The sequence below is a fragment of the Lissotriton vulgaris genome, chromosome 7 (assembly GCF_964263255.1).
Source record: "Lissotriton vulgaris chromosome 7, aLisVul1.2, whole genome shotgun sequence".
NCBI lineage: Eukaryota > Metazoa > Chordata > Amphibia > Caudata > Salamandridae > Lissotriton > Lissotriton vulgaris.
In genome coordinates, this window is record NC_141695.1 from 1650867699 (window position 1) to 1650888199 (window position 20501).

A 20501-nucleotide genomic window follows, 5' to 3' on the forward strand; every position below is an offset into this window, starting at 1 on the left:
GCGAGCCCACCCCATTCCTGTGAGCTCTATGTAGATTCTGCATAAGGAATCCCTGAGGCAGTGCACTAACAATATCTGCCTCTGAGTTTGGAGACAACCACGTCTCTGTGAGAAACAGTATATCCAGTTTGGCGTCCTGGGTCAGTAGATTGATTTCTACGGAGTGTTTCGGTACAGACCTGCAATTTAAAAGTGCCATGCTAACGTACCTCACGGCGTGTTCAGCAATTTTCTTCTCCGAAGTGAGGTTAGCATGTTGATTACCTTTCGGGAGAGGGTCATCTGGACTGTATATCAAGTGCTCTAGAGGATTTTTTTTGTTCTTAATTGTAGAAGCTTTTCGCACGAGAATCCTATGCAGTGCTCAGATGAAATGGACAGAGTTTCTGGCCCTATGCCCGGCGCGGCCCGGACAGGCACAGACGGGCTTGCCTCTGGCGCGCCATCGGTGCGCCCGCTGCGCGGACGGGAGATGATGTTCATTTTGTAGTGCCTGGGCCCCAAATCGGCCGCAGCACTAGACCGCTAACCTGGTCCTCCCGTAAGATGGCGCCCGAAGTCTGCGCTGGGGGGATTGAGGCCGGTATGTAGCGCGAGCCCAAAATCGGCTCCCTGCTAGTGTAGGAATCCCAGGAGGGGTAGCCCCAGAGGTGGGTAATGCGCAGCAAGTACAAGATTTAAAAGTGAACAGAAAAGCACAACAAGTACGTGATTTAAAGTTTACAGCGCAAGCAGTACAGACTAAACAATTTATTATACAGAGTGCCCTGACTCCCGGCTTCCGCCTCAGGAGTCCTAGTTCTATGTTCTATGTTCTTAATTGCATACATTCTGTCCAGATGTATTGAAACAAACACATCCCTGTAGTTTTTGCCTCTCAGTTGATGAAAATGGTTGAAGTGAAATACTATTTGTGAAAAACCAGTGTTGCATGTTTACTGGGCGATCTAGGACTAGCCTATTGTGAAATTATATACAGGACTCAGAGCTGTATGTTGAAGCACAAACCATTAGGTTTTTTTATGAAGCCCTCACACACCAACCTAGTTGGCGTCATGCTTCATCATCGGGCCCACCCAGTGACACCGAGTGTGTCCCGGGTGTGCTACAACGCCTGGTTACAGCGGAGCAGGTATGTAACTGAGTGTGCAGTGTGGCGACGTGAATAGTGAAAGTTAAAAACCTATACAGTGGTCCGAGCACCCAAAGGTTAATTATACTTTAATAACTGGGCCTCTGTTAGGGTTTAAAAAGGCTGGCGGATGTGAAAGGAGTATGTATTAGGAACTCCTACATCCATATGTGGTCAACATGTTTCAGCCAGGCCTTTGAATTTAAAACTGGCTTTCCTCAGGACGGTAAAATAGTGAAAGTGCAAAAAAAATTTTAAGTGAATTGTTTAGGATATGTGAAGCACTCTCTAAGGTGCTATACGTGTGCGAGGGGGATTCCCTCACCAAGCAAACCTGTACATACAACATGTATAACAAGACAAGCATACAGAGAGAGAGAGTCTTAGCATGATAGCTTATGTCACAAGCGAAAATTAACAAATTCCAAAAAGATCTCAAGAAATTCAGCTACTCCAAGACGTACCCTTACACAGATGACGACTATGAGCCTCCCAACAAAACAGACAGAGCCAGTGATACATCGGGTGACAATAGCTCCGTCTCCAGCGACTCCAGCTCCGGCTCAAACAAACAACGCGGCAGAGGACGCCAAACACAACGATGGCCCCAAACCTGGCAGGGACCACAGCAGTTAGAACTTTAGAGGAACAGATGGTTCTACTGTGACATTTTCAGATTTATGGCAGATAAGTGATGCCTTAACTTGTTTGCTTATACAAGAAAATGTAAAAATCAGGGCACACAAGAAAATAGGCCCCTTTACAATAGGTAATGCACGTGCTGACTGATCAGCTAGCAAAGGCAGTATACCTCTAAAATGCCCCTATATTCATAGAACAGCAAAGTAAACATGTGACACCTGGCAGCATCAGACCAGACGATACATGACGGCTTTCAACATCTCCGGACTAAACAAAACAAAACGATTCAGTCCTGGGACCCATGTTAGACCGATGTGCCACTACGCAAGAGCTAAAACAAATATCTGGGTTTGGGTCTTGCTTTTTGGCACATGGAATAATATGGTGAAAGAATGATTCCTTTGCACTTTATATAAGGAAGACACTGCTATCATGATGTCCAATGGGGAGTGAAAGATGTGCAAAATGTCGTACCCAGCATAGAATACAAAACATTTTATTAAATGTGGATTAATTACTTGCCTTTTTGAAGCCCTCAATAGATTCCAGTGGTGCCTGCAGCAGCTAAATAGTGCCACCTGGGGCAGTCCGCCCTCTCCGCCCCCACCCCCCTAGCTACGCGGCTGTGGCCAATCACTGCAGGGGCAACATATCCTAGCCACGAGGGGTACTGCATGTAGCCACACTGGACTAGTTCACCCATACATACTATGAATGTAGGACTACACACTTAACACACACTAGTATGAGTGTCTCACTACACATACACACACAAACATATACGTCTCACCACACTCACACACACGCAGACCCACACAGTCAATAGTATGAGTGTCTCACTACACATAAAGGCACACAAACATACATGCACACACACGTGTTTCACCACACATACCACAGACACACACACTAGAATGAGTGTCTCACTACACATACAGGCACACAAAGACACACAACACAGGCATGAGTGTGTCACCACACACCCACACACATACACACTAGTATGAGTGTCTCATTACATATATTGGCACACAAACACACAAAACACACACGAGTGGCTCACTACACACCCACGCACACACTAGTATGAGTGCCTCATGACACATACACACTCAAAAACGCACATACATGAGTGTCACACCACATGCACACTCACTAGTTTGAATGTCTCACAGCAGCTGACATCTAGACCAGATCCATCTTCTGGACATTGAAAGTCCACTTCTCACCACACTATCTTTAACATTCATTTGATTTGTTATCCCCCAGAGTAGTTCGTTTCACCAAAGGTAACCAACCCTCGCGGCACACAGAGCCCAACCACAGAGCAGCAGCCCTGTACATGCAGGGCATCACAAAGGGATGCATTCACAGGCAGATCACCCAGTGGGATACCGGTTCCTATTGGCTGGCAAAGGTGAGGCTGCATCTCTTGGTAAGTCCTTGAGCCTCACCAGCCTCTCAAAGACAAAGGAAAGATATCTCAATTTATTTGCATGAAACTCTGAATCAATCACCACAAACATGCACACACAAGGCACATGAAAATTCACATAGGTTCTGTTCCACATGAAACACACGAACATGCCCAATGACTAATGGAAACTGACCAACAGTATTTTCAAAACACTACTATCGACCACTTTTTCACTTCTGGAAGCAAGGGCTCTCAGCGGTCCTTTTTGGCACATGGAATAATATGGTGAAAAAATAATTCCTTTGTACTTTATATATGGAAGACGCTGCTATCATGATGTCCAATGGGGAGTGAAAGATGTGCAAAATATCGTACCCAGCATAGAATACAAAACATTTTATTAAATGTGGATTAATTACTTGCCTTTTTGAAGCCCTCAATAGATTCCAGTGGTGCCTTCAGCAGCATTGTGAATGCCAGCGCCATCATTTAATTTGCAACACCACCAGCAAAACGGAGAGCACGGAGGTGCGCACCTTCATCAAAACTCCCGGCCCGCTCCAGGAGCCGGATGTGACGTCCGCAGCAGTTCCGACCATGCGCTTCTTGCACTTCACAAACTGGGGCCGCGCGCGCCGTGCGGCACTGGTGGCCCGTTGTGGCGGCCTTTATAATTTATTTGGGGACACTGACTTAGTGAGTGTCTCCAAATAAATTATAAAGGCCGCCGCAATGGGCCACCAGTGCCGTGCGGCGGCCGCCGGCTAAATAGTGCTGCCTGGGGCGCTCCGCCCCCCCCCCCTAGCTACGCCGCTGCAATCGTGGGGTCACAGCCCCTATATTTCTATCACAATTTCCTTTGTCTGCAGTACACGGCTTTGGGGGAACCAGATGCAACTGGTTCCCTCATAATTACCATGCATATATTATACGAATGAGGCATTTGGAAAATGTAATTTATTTATTAAGACCGCCCTAATTAGCCCTGCTAAAAATACTAAATCTAGGCAGCAAGGTTGATTCAACAGGAAATGAAGGCTAGTGATCCAACGTTTGCACCTTGTTCTTAACCATATCCCCAGGGACAAGACCGTCATGTCTAAAGCAAAGGTTAGATTATCAAATGCCCCTAAAAAACAGAAAGCAGGCACATGGAGATTTTGGAATATTGTGAACGGGAGCAAGTCAATGGCCATAAAAGGTAATGGGTTAGGGATGAATATTAGTGCAGACAGCTGGACTAACTGCTTCAAACAAATGTATTCTTTTGAGAATAACAGGACACTGGATATGTTTGCGGGATCTTCCCAAGTCTTCCTTTTGACACTAGTTTGGACCTCGAAAAGGTGATTACAGCAATATCCACTAGTTCCTTTAGAAAGGCACCTGGCTCCACTGGGGTTTCCATGGATCTTTATAAGGGGGGAATTGGAGCACTTTGTTTACAAGGCTCCTCTTCCCCTTTGTCAGGTGGGGGCTCGTCATCAGGCACACCACAGGGGTGCGTAGCCAGCATTGTACATGCTAGGCACAGACCTATTCAGGGACCAGGGACTACTCCTCCCACTACTCCAAATTCAGATGTCCCATTCAGCCTAGTTGACTAACCCTGCCCCTCCTGGAGCCACACACCTCACCAGCCCCAGTCACTCAAAAGCCAGACATGCATTTCACATCAGGCAGGCAGACACATAGCACACAGAAATGCCAACTTCTAATAGTGGCATTTCTAAAATAAATAGGTATAATAAATCTGCGCACACCATTGCGCAGCATTTATTATCATTATTCCAAATATACCTAACTTGACCACGCTGCTCCTCTCATATCAGGAATTACCACTGAAACACGTATCAGGGAATCCCAGATGCATTCCTATAGGAGGGCATCCCCACAGTAGTAAAAAACCAAAATGGCTGTTTGTCACTACCAGGACATGTAACACACTTAAGGTACATGTCCAATCTTTTACCTATAATGCACCCTGCCTATAGGGCTAGCTAGGGCCTACCTTAGGGGTGACTGACATGTAGTAAAAAGGGGGGTCACAGACATGGCACACACATGGTTAAGAACAAGGTGCAAACGTTGGATCACTAGCCTTCATTTCCTGTTGAATCAACTTTGCTGCCTAGATTTAGTATTTTCAGCAGGGTGAATTAGGGCGGTCTTAATAAATAAATTACATTTTTCAAATGCCCCATTCGTATAATATATGGATGTTAATTATCTACTAACAGATAATCAAAAATCCAGTTAAGGTTAGTCCTTAAGGTAGCAATCAAAAAGGTGGTAATATTAGCAACCTTCCACGTAAACCTGAGCCCTTTATCTTTGGGGTCTAAATCACTCGCACCTTTACGTATGGTGGTTGAGAGCTGACTGACAGCCAAAGTACAAATGTTTCGGTATTATGGTCATTACACCCACTTTCAGAGGTATGCCTGATGTAAGCAATCTCAACCATACCCTTAGAAATGCATATGCAATCAATGATGGTACCCTGTCCCCAGCCTACAAAAGTAGATATTTGTGCGATAAGGTCTCCCACAATTTTGTGCAGATCAAAAGTAAGCAGATTACGTAACGATTTCTGGCCTCTCATATCTGACCTTTGGCCAAACAGGTATAATCAAACACCGGGAAAGATAAACACATTGCTGCCTACCTTTTAATTGAAGTCGCCCCAATAATCACATTGGGCCCGATTCACAGAATGAACTTAAGACTCAATCCTAAACTTACTACTATTTTGGTATTCACAGATTGCACTTACTACTTTTGGCATTCACAGAAAGATCTGGGTTTAATCCATCACTGTTCTTTAGCCCACTCTGCCACCCCAGTTCAGACATTGCTATAAGCAAATCAGTCTGACCCTGTGCCTCATGGGAACAGTCCAGCCCGATCTGCCAAGCCATGTCTTCCCTGGACCGGAAACAAGCTTCCGAGGACCGGTTTCTGGCATTCCAGCCGTCTTCAGCCCAGCTTGCTTGAATCCAGTGGCAAAGTGAGCAAGGGACTCACGTCTGAGCATACCCTGCCACACTTATTGCGGCCAAAAGTGGTACAAAAGGGGGTGGTGATGGACGGAGCATCTGAATGAATCAAACACTCACACCCAGTCAAAAGATCTGGGTTTAATCCATCACTGTTCTTTAGCCCACTCTGCCACCCCAGTTCAGAAATGGCTATATGCAAATCAGTCTGACCCTGTGCCTCATGGGAAAAGTCCAGCCCGAACTGCCAAGCCATGTCTTCCCTGGACGGAAACAAGCTTCCGAGGACCGGTTTCTGGCATTCCAGCCGTCTTCAGCCCGGCTTGCTTGAATCCAGTGGCAAAGTGAGCAAGGGACTCACGTCTGAGCATACCCTGCCACACTTATTGCGGCCAAAAGTGATACAAAAGGGGGTGGTGATGGACGGAGCATCTGAATCAATCAAACACTCACACCCAGTCAAAATATCTGGGTTTAATCCATCACCGTTCTTTAGCCCACTCTGCCACCCCAGTTCAGACATGGATATATGCAAATCAGTCTGACCCTGTGCCTCATGGGAACAGTTCAGCCCGAACTGCCAAGCCATGTCTTCCCTGGAGCGGAAACAAGCTTCAGAGGACCGGTTTCTGGCATTCCAGCCGTCTTCAGCCCGGCTTGCTTGAATCCAGTGGCAAAGTGAGCAAGGGACTCACGTCTGAGCATACCCTGCCACACTTATGGCGGGCAAAAGTGGTACAAAAGGGAATGGTGATGGATGGAGCATCTGAATCAATCAAACACTCACCACACCCAGTCAAAAGATCTGGGTTTAATTCATCACCGTTCTTTAGCCCACTCTGCCACCCCAGTTCAGACATGGCTATATGCAAATCAGTCTGACCCTGTGCCTCATGGAAACAGTCCAGCCCGAACTGCCAATCCATGTCTTCCCTGGACCGGAAACAAGCTTCCGAAGACCGGTTTCTGGCATTCCAGCCGTCTTCAGCCCGGCTTCCTTGAATCCAATGGCAAAGTGAGCAAGGGACTCACGTCTGAGCATACCCTGCCACACTTATGGCGGCCAAAAGTGGTACAAAAGGGGGTGGTGATGAACGGAGCATCTGAATCAATCAAACACTCACACCCAGTCAAAAGATCTGGGTTTAATCAATCACCGTTCTTTAGCCCACTCTGCCACCCCAGTTCAGACATGGCTATATGCAAATCAGTCTGACCCTGTGCCTCATGGGTTCAGAACCCCCTTTTGTACCGCTTTTGGCCGCCATAAGTGTGGCAGGGTATGCTCAGACGTGAGTCCCTTGCTCACTTTGCCACTGGATTCAAGCAAGCCGGGCTGAAGACAGCTGGAAAGCCAGAAAACGGTCCTTGGAAGCTTGTTTCCGGTCCAGGGAAGACATGGCTTGGCAGTTCGGGCTGGACTGTTACCATGAGGCACAGGGTCAGACTGATTTGCATATAGCCATGTCTGAACTGGGGTGGCAGAGTGGGCTAAAGAACGGTGATGGATTAAACCCAGATCTTTTGACTGGGTGTGAGTGTTTGATTGATTCAGATGCTCCGTCCATCACCACCCCCTTTTGTACTGCATGTTATGTTATATGGCATTTATAAAGCGCAAACTGTCGCTCCGAAAGGAGCATTCTGGCGCTATAGGACATAGGGTGAGTACTGTAAGGAGGCACTAGATTGCATTCAGCACATAAGGGTTAGATTGAATATCCAAGTTTTAAGTCTCTTCCTGAAGAGGGACTCAGTAGGCAACATTCTCAGGGCATTAGGCATAGCATTCCTCGCTTTGGAGGCCAGAACATTAAGTGTTTTGCCACCTTTCCTTTTAAGAAGAAATTTTGGGGTATTCGCAAGGTTCTGTCCTGCTGACCTCAGAACTCTGGTAGGGTTATAGCGAGTAAATCTATTTATTAAGTACTTGGGTCCAATATTGTTTAGTGCTCTAAAAATGGTCAATAAGATTTTTTAAAGAATTCTTTTATGAATCGGGAGCCAATGCAGGGTTCTAAGCGCTGCAGATGCTGAGGATTTTCTGGGCAGTTTGAGAACCAGCCGTGCGGCTGCGTGTTGAACACTGACTTTTCTTCAGAGTTTGTTTTTTTGCTCCTGCCATCAGCCCATTGCAGTAGTCAAGTCGTGAAACTATCAAAGAGACTGCAACAGATTTTCTAGCATCAATAGGCAAGAAGTCAAAAAATTTCTTCAAGGATTTTATGGTATTAAAGCAGCAGCCAGCTAGATTTCTAACATGAGGGTCGAAAGATAATGAGGAATCATAAAGAACACCCAGATTCTTTGCCGACTCGACCGCAGTAGGCAGGGGAGTAGTGCCCTCAGGCCACCATTTGCTAGGACAAAACTCAACAGTTTTCCCTATGGGCAAAATTTCCGTTTTGCTTGAGTTACATTTAAGGTGGTTGTTATCCCTCCACCTAAAGATCTCAGTCAAGCAAATTTGGAAATTTAATTCGGCACTAGTAGAATTTTTTTCCAAGGAAAGAATCAATTGCGCGTCATCAGCGTATGAAGTAACGCATATACCATATGACTCGATACGGGAAATGAGGGGCATCATATATATATTAAAAAGGAGAGGACTCAGATTCGAGCTCTGGGGGACTCCTGCATTGATTTTTTTTCCTTAGAGAGAAAAGAGCCCAGTGATTAAGCATGGGCGAATTTTGCGGATCTCGCGTTCGCGAATTTTGCGGATTTGCGAATTCGCAATCCGCAAAATCCGCGAATTCCCGCGAATTTTTTTTTTTTTGTGTTCACCCGTGTTTCTGCCAGTTCGCGAGGGTTTTTACAATTTCGCAATTTGCGAACTTACCTGTCGGGTCGCAAGTTTTGCGAACTTGTTGTTTCTACGTGTCCAGCCTGTTTGGGACACTCTTCTTCATCACTGCCACTCTCTGTCACCACTGCCACTCTCTGACTACTCATGCCACCCTCTGGCCCACCCATGCCACCCTCTGTTTCATCACCACACCCTCTGGTTGTCCAGTGTACATTATTTTCGGCAAAGCAAAGCACACCTTCCCTGCCTCAAGTGACCTGAATTAATTTGGGGCTGATTAATGTGTCACAGAATATTTTTTTAGCTGGCACCTGCTTCCTTAGTGCGCCCTGATTAGTGATCTTTTGCACTTGCTAAGTGCTTTCATTGTTGCAAAATTAGTTACAACACCTGCCCTGCCCCAACTGACAATAATGAATTAGGGGCTGATTAATGGATTTTAACTTCCAGCCTGGCTCCTGCTTGTCTCCCTTAGCTGTAATTCAGGACCTTTGTGTCATATGTGTAACTATTCTGAGGTTCAGAGCAGGGTCACATAATAGTTGCAACTGGCAACTGAACTCTGGAGGGGCCCCTCAGGAAGCACTACAGGAAATGGCTACTAATGATGAGCCTGAACTTTTGAACCTGGCAAGTAGTTTCAGTTTTGCTAAAATCGTATTTCTGCAATTTAGCACTTATTCGCGGGGCGCGAAGTTGTACTGGGAAGCCGCGAACTCACGCGAACAGTGCGAGCAGTGCGAGCAAAATCCGCTGCTCGCGGATTTGCGGATTTTGCGGGAGATTCGCGAATCTCGCGGATTGCGGATTTCCCGAAAATCCGCAAAATCCGCGAGCGAAACGGATTTTCCGCCCATACTTACCAGTGATATAACTTGGGTTCTTTCAGAAAGGAACAAACTAATCCAGTCAAAGGCGTTATCAGTAATGCCATTGCCTCTCAATCTGTCGATGAGTATTTTGTGGGAGATTGTATCGAACGCCGCCGATAGGTCAAGTAATATCAAGACGGCGTCCTTTCCCTCGTCTTGCAAGAATTTAATGGAATTGGTCAATTCCATAAGAGCCGTTTCCGTTGAGTGCTTGGGACGGACCCCGGATTGTTGATGATGCAAGATGTTATTCAGCTCTACGAAATTAGAGAGTTCTTGGTGTACTATGGCTTCCGTTATCTTACCAAGAATTGTTAAGAGAGAGATGGGGCGTAGGTTCGATGGGTCAACTGGGTTTTTATTTTGCTTCTTCATTAGTGGTTTGACCATAGCTTTAAATCCAGTCAACTCTCCTGACAAGGGAACATTCTTATGCTCTGAGATGCTGAAGTCAGAGTTTGAAGTTAACCAATAACCCACTTTGTTTTTGAGTTCTTCATCAAATTCCACCCTGGATGAAGGCAGACATGGAACATTAGTCAATACTGCTACATAGGGGCAACAGTCAGATGGGAGATTAAGGCGGGAGAATACTGACCATCCTTGCTTGACTTCAGGGGCAGTATTCCGTGGCGCCACAGTCTCTTTCTTGCATTCCCCACTGATTAGCCGATTGAATCAATATGCAAAATAGGAAATTCGGTGAATATGGACCCCTGGGCCTGATCCCCTACATGGTCTGCAGTTAAGGTGGCAGTATTTGTTGCAGTATTTGTTGCCTCCACGTGCTCCGCCCTGGTGCACATGAGGGCAACATTATTGCAAATAGTTACATTTGACATTGCTTTCTCCAGGTTTGCAATCTTCTCCAGCAGCGGAATAATGTAACAGTCGCTCAGGGCTCTTATCTTTCCAAGTAGCAGCTCCCAATTGGGGTTGTTGAATTCTGCCCTTTCTTCCCCATAGCCCATATATGGTTCAGGTTCAAGATAATTACAGGCACGTGTAGTTTTAAAAAATGTTTAGGAACCCCGACCGTATTAATAATAAATGAGTTTCTAAAGCGCCTGGTTATACTAACTAGTATGTCCCTGTGCTGCAGCTAGCCTCCCAATTGTATTGGTCATAGGAGACACTCCTACAGGCTCAGAGAACTATATGTGGAAGAACCAGGTTTTTACTTTCTTTCGGAAAGTCCTTTCCAAAGGTTCTGATCTAAGTGACTGAGGGAGGCTGTTCCAGTGTTTAGCGGCAAGCCAGCGGAAAGATCTTCCTCCCATTCTTGCACTCTTGATTGCTGGCAATTTCACCAGTCCTGTCCCCAAGGATCTCAAAGCCCGGGTAGGGATGTAAAGGTTCAGTAGACTATGTAGATAGCTAGGTCCCCTTCCCTGCAGGATACGGTGGCTGATACATTGTGTTTTAAAAACAATTCTTTCCCTCACCGGGAGCCAGAGTAAGGCTGCGAGGGTGTTCCTGGACGGGGCTCTCCTGGGCACCATCAAAACAAGGCGAGCCGCCGCAATTTGAATGCATTGCAGTCTTTTGTGTACACTTCCCACTTGCTCCAAGATATAGAGCGTTCCCAAAGTCCAGGCAATATGTTACCAGTGCATGGACCAGGCTTTTTCTGGCAGATATGGTTAGCACATCTAGCGTCTTCCGCAGGCCCTTCATTATACCAAAACATTTCCCGGCAACAATCATGGTGTGATGGTCAAACGAGAGCTTCAAGTCAAGCCACATCCCCAAGTTCTTAACGTGTTCATTGGGAGAAGGGGTGGGTCCCAGGGACTGTGGTCACCATGCGGAGGACCATATGGAAGGAGCCTTGCCTACTATTAGGGCCTCTGTCTTGCTGCCGTTCAGTTTGAGGCAATGACTTGCCATCCAGACAGCTAGTTCCTGTAAGCAGGTAGAAAAGTTGATGGCTGCCTTCTCATGGGATTGAGATAGTGACACCACTAGTTGAGTGTCATCCATATATGATACAATACTAACATCGTATTTCGCAATCAGGTCTGCTAGAGGGGCCATATACAGATTGAAAAGGGTGGGACTGAGAATAGAGCCCTGGGGGACCTCTTGCACCAGCCTAATGCTTTTAGAGTAGTGCGGACTCTGAGACACTTGAAAGCTTCGATCCGGTAAAAAGGATATCATCCATTCCAAGGCCAGTTCGTCCATTCCACCTCTTTCTAGGGACTGTAGGAAAAGTGGGTGGGCGATGGTGTCAAAGGCGGCGCTGAGGTCCAGCAGTACCAGCGCCACCGTCTGGCCGTATCACTGCAATTGTGCTTACTCTGTCACTTCCTTTTGTCAGAAGGTCCTCCTTCACTGATATGCGAGGAGCTGAACTAAGTTGCATCCTGTGTGATAGTCATGGCCCTGTAGACAGTGTTTCCCTCTACCAGTGTAGTTTGTAGGTAGATACCAAGTTGCTTAAGTTGCCAATAAGAAATGGGAGTGAATTAGGAGGGGAAGGGACCAGTTGTTCTCCTTGGTCAAGGGACAGCTGTCTTTCTGCCAAGTCAATTTCTTTAGAGATGACTCCTACTGCTTTACCCAGAAACGTGTCCTGGGTGGAGACTTGTGGTACCCCCTTAGTCCTCTAGCCAAGAGAGGTGACCCAGGCTCTTTCTGGCGATGATGGACGAAGACGCACCCAGTCTTGACCTGGGTATATCCCAGGCACGCCCTGCTAAGCTAAGCTGCGTGAGATGTTGGGCGCTTAAAAGCTATATGTGCCTCGCCTGAGCTCACTGATAGGTTGGGGCAGTGAATTATCTGAGTACCTTTGACCTGACATCAGGTTATTGGCCGATAGCCCTAACCCCAGGAGCTAAGAAGAGGTCTGCTTTTTCCACTCCCGAAGGCCATTTCAATTAAAAACCCTTTGGGTTGAAAAATGCACCTACATCTTCCAGAGGTTGGTAAATCACATTCTTTTGGGTCTGGAGAGTTTCAGTGCAGCTTATCTTGATGATATAGCCGTATTTAGCTCCACCTGAGAGGATCACTCAGTCCACCTGAAAGAAGTGCTTTTGGCCCTGCAGCAGGCAGGCCTAAAAATCAAGGCAAGCAAGTGTCAGATTGGGGAACGCTCTGTAGTGTACTTGGGCCACCAAGTTGGTGAAAGCCATGTATAAAGTCTTCAACCCAAGATCCAGACAATTCAGGCCTGAGAAGCTCCTAAGGTTTGGACCCAAGTTAGAGCCTTTCTTGGCCTGACTGGATATTGCAGGCGGTTTGTGAAAGGTTATGGTATCATAGTGGCACCACTCACCGAACTTACCTCCAAGATGCAACCCAGAAACATTATCTGGACTGAGTACTATCAAAAGGATTTTGACATAGTGAAGGAATCTCTGTGCTCAGCACCTGATCTGAAGGTACCTGACTTCAGTAAGGACTCAAATCATTTAAGCCAGGAACAGCCAGTTGCCTTCATTAGCAGGCAACCCTTCCCCAGAGAGCAGCGTTGGAGTGCCATTGAGAGGGAAATCTTTACTGTGGTTTGGTACGTGAAGAAGCTGAGACCCTACCTGTTTGGGGCTCACTTCAGAAATCCACACTGACCACAGACCTCTCAGGTGGCAGATGCAGATGAGAGCAGAGAACCCCAAGTTGTTAAGGTGAGCCATTTCCCTACAGGGTATGGACTTTACAGAGGAACACAGACCTGGGACTGACCATGCTAATGCAGACCAATACAGATGGCCTTTCCAGGTCCTTCCACTTAAATGATGAGAACCACCAGGATAAAGGTTAGTTTCGGATCACCTTTAGTCAGGATGGTGGCCAGGTAAGGAGATGCCTCTTTTTGTATGGGTACCCCCAAGTTTTTTGATTGATGTTGCTGGTTTTTCTTCTCTGAGGGCCCAATTCACAAAGTAAAACTTAGATCTGAAGTCTATGTTTACTGTTGTGAATTTGGCCCTTAGATTTGAGGTCTAATTTAACCTTTGTGAATTGGGCCTTCAGGTCCAAACTTAGACTTCAGGTCTATGTTTAACTTTGTGAATTGGGGCCCCAGAGTGCGCTGAGTCTTGTTAACCAGACCTCAGTGCCAGTGCTCTGACCCCGAAATGTGTATGCTACACTGGCTATACCCAATTGGTATAGGCTAACTTAACAGTAAATCCCTACTGTATGGTACCTACGGAATGTAAGAGAGTAACCCCAGGGATTACAGCACTGGTTCTGCCACCCTGGGTGTGACACAGGTAAAATGAGTCACCCAGTTCGCCACTATAGACTGGGAGAGTAGTTTTAAACTCATGGCCCAACTTTGCCATTTAAACCAATGGCAAGGCCAAACCTCCCTCTGCAACATGTGTAAGTCAATCCAAACGAGCAGACCTACCGAGCGTTAGGCCGGGTGCAGAATATTTCCTAGGCAAAACCTGTATTTTACATGTTATATCAGTCAAAACATGAAACTGCTGTTTTTACTGTGGGGAGACCTGTTTGCCCCATTGGCGAGTACAACAAGGTCATTGGAGCACCTCTAGACATCAAAGACTCTTCCTATAAAAGAAAAAGAAATCAGGGCATTTTCTGAGCATAAATGGGGCGTCTCTGGCACCCAGAACTCCGTCCTCGACTGGACTGGAAGAAGCACTGGAGGACTGCTCTGCTGCACCATGGAGCCAGCAAAGTGAACCTGCATCGCGTAGACTGCACCTGCTGAACCTGAAGTTTCAACCAAGTTTACTGAGCCTCGAAAAGTCGTCAGAGTGCAGTTTGGTCCCCCAGAAGCTGAGTTATCCCCTAGGGAAGGATTTGGGTGTGACTGCACTACTGGGAGCCCAGTGGCGACTGGACATCTACCAGCTCAGAGAGGACTTTGAGGAAAGTCGACTTTGTGACCAGGATCACCTCACCATGATAGTGGACCTACGAGTAGCAACAGGAAGCACCCCAGCAACCACGCTGCATCCACAACATCCTTGAGTAATCTTTATACATTTCATCAGGACCACTACCATAGGAGTCCATTGCAAGGGGATAAAGTGCCTGGAAACTGGTTCATCTATGGAGATAACTGATTCCGAGGACCTTGCTGTTCCCCTGTCTGGCTCCCTACTGGAGCTGGTCTCTTGAAGTGACTCAAGGTGACTGCAAAACAACTAGCCCAACTTTTTTTGGTGAAAAAGTTTCTAAGTGTCAATGCTTGCTCATGGGTGAGTACAATGTTTTGGTTTACTATACCTCTGGTACCCTCCAGTTGATCTTTTTAGCTGTTGTGTCTAAAAACACATAATACACCCTATTTTTATATACTGATGTAGGATTTCTTGAGTGTCTAGTCGATTTCTTCTTCAATTGCTTTAGTGCTGTTTAAATGATTTACACTTGTTCCTTTGTGTAAGGCTTGCTGCTCACGGTCACACAGTGCCTAATTTGAACCAGTGGTTTCCGGTGCTCTGCATCTGCACTTAATTGTCAACAAAGTTGCTTGTGACAGTCTGCCACAAGGTGGCGCTGTCTGAGATGACCAGAACAACAGTCAATTATTAATTCAATATACATAAAAAATGACTATTACCTGCTACACAAGCCATTCTTATAGCTTTGGGGGCTTGAAATAGTCTGAAGTGTCACACTTGTAGGAGTGTGATGGTTATTAGTTGTGTTTGTACTGTCAACACCGTGAAGGGCAATGAGTGGCGCAAGCTTCTGTGGCCTCCTGATAAGAGCCCTGGCACTTACTATTTTTACAAACTAAGCACTGATGTCTAATGGCTAAACTTGGTGAATCTGAAGGTTTGACAAACAAAACCTACTGGTCCTTAAAGGGTTGGTAAGTATATTACATGGTGAGATCACACAATCACACCATATAATGCACTGTATTTCCTCACACCTATCATTTACAACTCATAAATAACTTTAATAACTGAAATTGTGCAACACAACAAAGACAAAGTTTTCCAAAATTTTAAACTGCCTATGTAATGTTTTTTAACAAAGAAGTTCAACATTTATTTATTTTTTAATTACAAATATTTACAGTTTTTCAATAAAAAGTCATAAACTGCGTGCACCACCATTCCTTTTCTGGATACCATGGCAGAACCTACATGGAACGAGTAGCATGCATGCCACAGAACAAAAAGTACATGCTTAACTATTACTTAGAGCCTGTATTCCACCCATGTGACATGATGACAATGAATATTGGCTTTTGCAACCCATGCCTGCCTATTGCACATGACAACAGGACATCAAAACAAAATAGTTTCTGTTTATGTTAAGGTTTATGAACTTTTGAGAAAAATAACGTTTAAAGAGATCATATAAATAACCTTTCAGTGACTCCAGGTAAGATGAAGAACATCCAGAAGTGGATCCCGAACACCAGCACCACTTGGAAGACGCACTTTCCAAACATGGTTTTCCTCAAGTATATGGCCCGGTCGATGATCATCGTTGCAAACTGGAGCAGCAGCATCACCAGGAAAGCCTCGGGAACCTGGTCTTCGGAAAGGGATTCCGTGATGTCTGCTGCAGCTGAGTGTTTCTGAAAATGATAAGCAAATGCAAAAAGCATATCAAAGGTTAATCTTTTTTCATACATATTGTCATTATATGAACTACTCTTCCAAAGCCCACCACGAGGACAATGTACTTCTATTAGCTCAGTGAGATATTCCTGTTTCCCTTAAAGTCCTCTGAAGTTCTTCATCTATAGTAAAATTAATTTGACTGTTTTCACCTATTTTGTTTTGTTGTGTATATGCAATCAAGGACATTGTGAACAGATTTATTTATTTATTTATTTATTTATTTATTTTGAAGGTTTTATATAGTGCGAACATGACCCATGTGGCTATCCGAGCGCTATACAGGGGGAGAACTAGGGCAAAGTACAATGTATACCATTATTGCCTCCTGATATAGATAGTTACAGAAGTGTATGCATAAAGACAGAAAATACAAAAACATCAAAAACAGTGATGGCCAACATCTGTTATGCAGATCAAAGTTAATCCAGTATTTTTTTAGCATTATAAACCTGGCAACTCTGTGGCAACGGTTAAGATTCACTTTCCATGTGAAATGGCAATTTTGATTTGCTAATAAGTTGGGCACCATTTTTTTTAAACAATTGTAATTTTGCAGTTCAAGACAATTAAAACCGCTATGACAACACTGCGTATCTCGCAGGATATTTCACCAATCTTTACTGACATTCCCAGAGTGGACCCTCCTTCTCCCACGATTACCTCCCATATACAAAGAGTTTCAAAAGCACCGTCATTAACACAGGCAGGTGCTCTTCTCCTGGCATGACATACAGAAGGCCCAATAAACCCCCTTACCCCGCTCCATATTTTCTCCCAATGCGTGGGCATCCCCTACTTTCATAGACCTGTCGTTCTGCAGCCCTGCCCCAGTCCATGTCCGATCTCCATTCTTCAACACTTGGTGGTTCAGTTGCACTCCATTGGCGAACAATATTCTGTTTTGCCACTGCAAACCCTAGGGTGGATAATAATCTGGTGTACTCTCCAGGGCATGCCTCACCCCTGATGTGCAACAAAATTGTTCTATGTGAGACCTAGGTCATGAGACCAGCCCCCTCACAACGGCCGCAAAGGATACCCCCCAGAAGTCCTCCAATTGTGGGCAGTTTCAGAGTGTCTGTAGTAGCCCCCCTGCATTCCACAGCCATTGGCACACTCATCTGTACTAAATCTGCCCATCCTACGTAAGAGCTTTAGGGCCCGATGTAGGTAAACGGGATTTTCCGATTTCAAAATACCGAGGCGGGCCGAATCGGTATTCTGAAATCGGAAAACGAGATGTAGGAAATAAATACCGACTGAAGACCGATTCGGTCGGCATCGGTAATGAGATTCGGTACGTTCCGATTCAGCTCGGTCCGAATCGGAAATTACCGAATCGGCCAACAACGAATCGGAAAATACCGAATCGGCTACCACCGATTCGGATATTTCCGATTCGGCGAATACCGAATCGGTAAAAGCCGATTCGGTAAAAACCGAATCGGCAATCATAGACCCATGGCGAAAAAGCCCATAGGAATGCATTGCATGACCCGATTCGGCTTTTACCGATTCGGATAATACCGAATCGGATTTTACCGAATCGGATTTTACCGAATCGGATTTTACCGATTCGGATTTTACCGAATCGGTAAAACCAGACTCGGCAATAGGCGATTCAGCCAATGAGGTGGCTCCCCCTCCCCCACCCAAACAGGGAGTGGCAACCCTGGCAGGTGCAGCCAATTAAGAAGTTTCTAGAAGTTTCTGGAAAGCCTGCCTGAGCCCAACACACAGTTAGCAGCAGTGGGAGAAGGAGGTTGCAGACTGAGCAGGAGCAAGAGAATATGGCAGATCAGGCAGGAAGCCAGAAGTCCTCCCAAAAGAGGAAGCCCAAATTCACCACCACAGAACTACAGGTGCTGGTTGAGGAGGTGGTGAGGGTGCACCGCCAGCTCTTTGGCAAGCTGTCCCTCAACGTGCCAGACAGCACCAAGAGGCGATTGTGGGCAGACATCGCCCAGAAGGTAAATGCTGCTGGAGTCACCCCCAGGTCCATTGAGGAACTTAAGAAAAGGTTCTATGACCTCCGCAGCCTCACCAAGAGGAAGCTGGCCGACCTCCAAAGGCAGGCAGGACTCACCGGAGGAGGCAAGAACCCGGCGCCACCCCTCACCGAGCTGGAGGAAATTGTCTCCAGCACCATCGAGAGGGAGAGCATTGTAGGGATCGGGACCCTGGACAGCACTGCGATGGCCACAGCTACAGGTAAGAAGCATGCGCATCATGACACACCCTACCAGACACCTCCCCATTATACACAATGCATAGGCAAACACCAGCACTGTACTGTCACCAACATACAAGAGACAAGCATCATGGTACATGTAGTCAGCAGGAGTTAGCCAAATATGTCAGTGCAGAATCACAAGACAGGAAACAGTGTGACACGGTGTAAGGAGATGCAAGGACATGTGGAATGCCATAATTGTACTGACTGTAATACATCGGCACTCAGTTTACAAATGCTTCTTTGTACCTAGGGGCACCATCAGGCGGCACCACTGTGGCAGCAGAGGGAGCTTCGACTTCACATACTGCAGTGGCAGGGCCGAGCACCAGCCAGCCTGGCCAGGAGGAGGAGGAAGAGGATGAGGAAGGAGACACCCCAGGGCTTGGAATGGAGGGAGTCCTGGTGATTGATTTCCAGGCAGTGCACTCCCCAGTACTGCCCAGCTCACCCCCCTTGCAATTTTCCCCATCCAACTCCCCAACAAGGCAGACCATTCCGCCGACAACATCTCCTGCCACAACCGTGGCCTTGCCACCCGTCCTACCTGTCCTGGGAGCAGGGGCTCCGGGACCGGCCAGCACCACACCACCACCAGTGGCACCCCAGCCCACTCAGCAGGCCGGAGGCAGCAGTGCCAGACGCCGTGCCACCACCACCACCACCACCACCACCACTGCTGCACCAGCACGGGAGGGCAGTGTGTTCCTGGGCCTGGAGGGCCAGATGGTCAAAATCCAGCGCCAACAGGCCAGATCCACCATGGCCTGCCAACGCCAGCTCCTGCAGCACAACCTGCAGATGGGGGAGTTGGTGAAGGGGTTCCAGGCTGTTGTGGACAGCAACAAGGAGGTGGCAGCAGGGTTGGGCAGGCTGACCACTGCCATCACCCACTCCTCTGCCAGGCAGGAGGAGCATGAGGTTGCGCGCAGGAGGGATGCCCGGGTGCTCAACCGGGCCATGGCCCGCCTTGCAGCGGCGACTGCACAGCTGTGCCAGCGTAGCGCAAATCAGGAGTCGGTGCAGAGTCAGCATACTGCTGAGCTGACCAGGGGGATGGCCAAGATCACCACGGCCATGGAGGCCATGTTAATATCGAACGCCGCCTCCAATCCTGCCCTGGACCTGGGTGATGCTGGTGACAGCAGCAGCCGCAGCAGCCCGGCCAGCGCTGCATCAGAGCCAAGGAGGAGCACCAGGCGCTCCGCTGATGCTGCTGGCCATTCGGAGGGGGCCGAGGGACACCCCAGTGGGTCTGGAAAGCGGGCCAAAAAATAGGCTGGCAAGGGGGGATGATCATACCAGAACCCTGGACTTTATTTGTTTTGACAGACTCCATTTTTTTATGCACTTCAGTGATGTAACTGTGGTGCATCACTATTAAAAAGTTTATTTTCCAAGCAACATTTAGCTGTCTTTGCATCTGTACTCAGTCAGAAATAGTTCTCAGTGATCTCCTCACGTCTGTATCTGCCATCACATGGCGTACACACCCCAGCTGGCTGTGTCAGTGGCACAGCTTCGTCGTCGTCATAGTCCTCGTAGTCAGACAACTCCACCTCAGTGCCCTTCTTGACCGCAAGGTTGTGTAACATTGCACATACAGCTATGATCTTGCAGCAGGTGATGGGGGTATACTGCCTTGCACCTCCACTCTTGTGCAGGCATCTGAATCTACTTTTCCAGATGCCAAAGGTCCGTTCAACAACATTCCTGGTGCGTATGTGGGCACGGTTATACCTCCTTTGGCTGGGTGTGGAGGGGTTGAGGTAGGGGGTGAGTATGAATGAGCGGAGGGCATATGCACTGTCGCCTGGAAGAGAAA

The 20501-nt window shown here is 47.0% G+C and overlaps 1 protein-coding gene across 1 annotated transcript in view; it reads right to left on the reverse strand.

The window, feature by feature from the left end:
* LOC147706209 (piezo-type mechanosensitive ion channel component 2-like) overlaps positions 1 to 20501 on the reverse strand; it is a 612835-nt gene that overhangs the window by 112722 nt on the left and 479612 nt on the right. The window contains exon 41 of the mRNA XM_086929599.1: positions 16183 to 16397. Within this exon, the coding sequence (XP_086785725.1) occupies positions 16183 to 16397 (215 nt within the window). The remainder of the gene's footprint in view (positions 1 to 16182; positions 16398 to 20501) is intronic.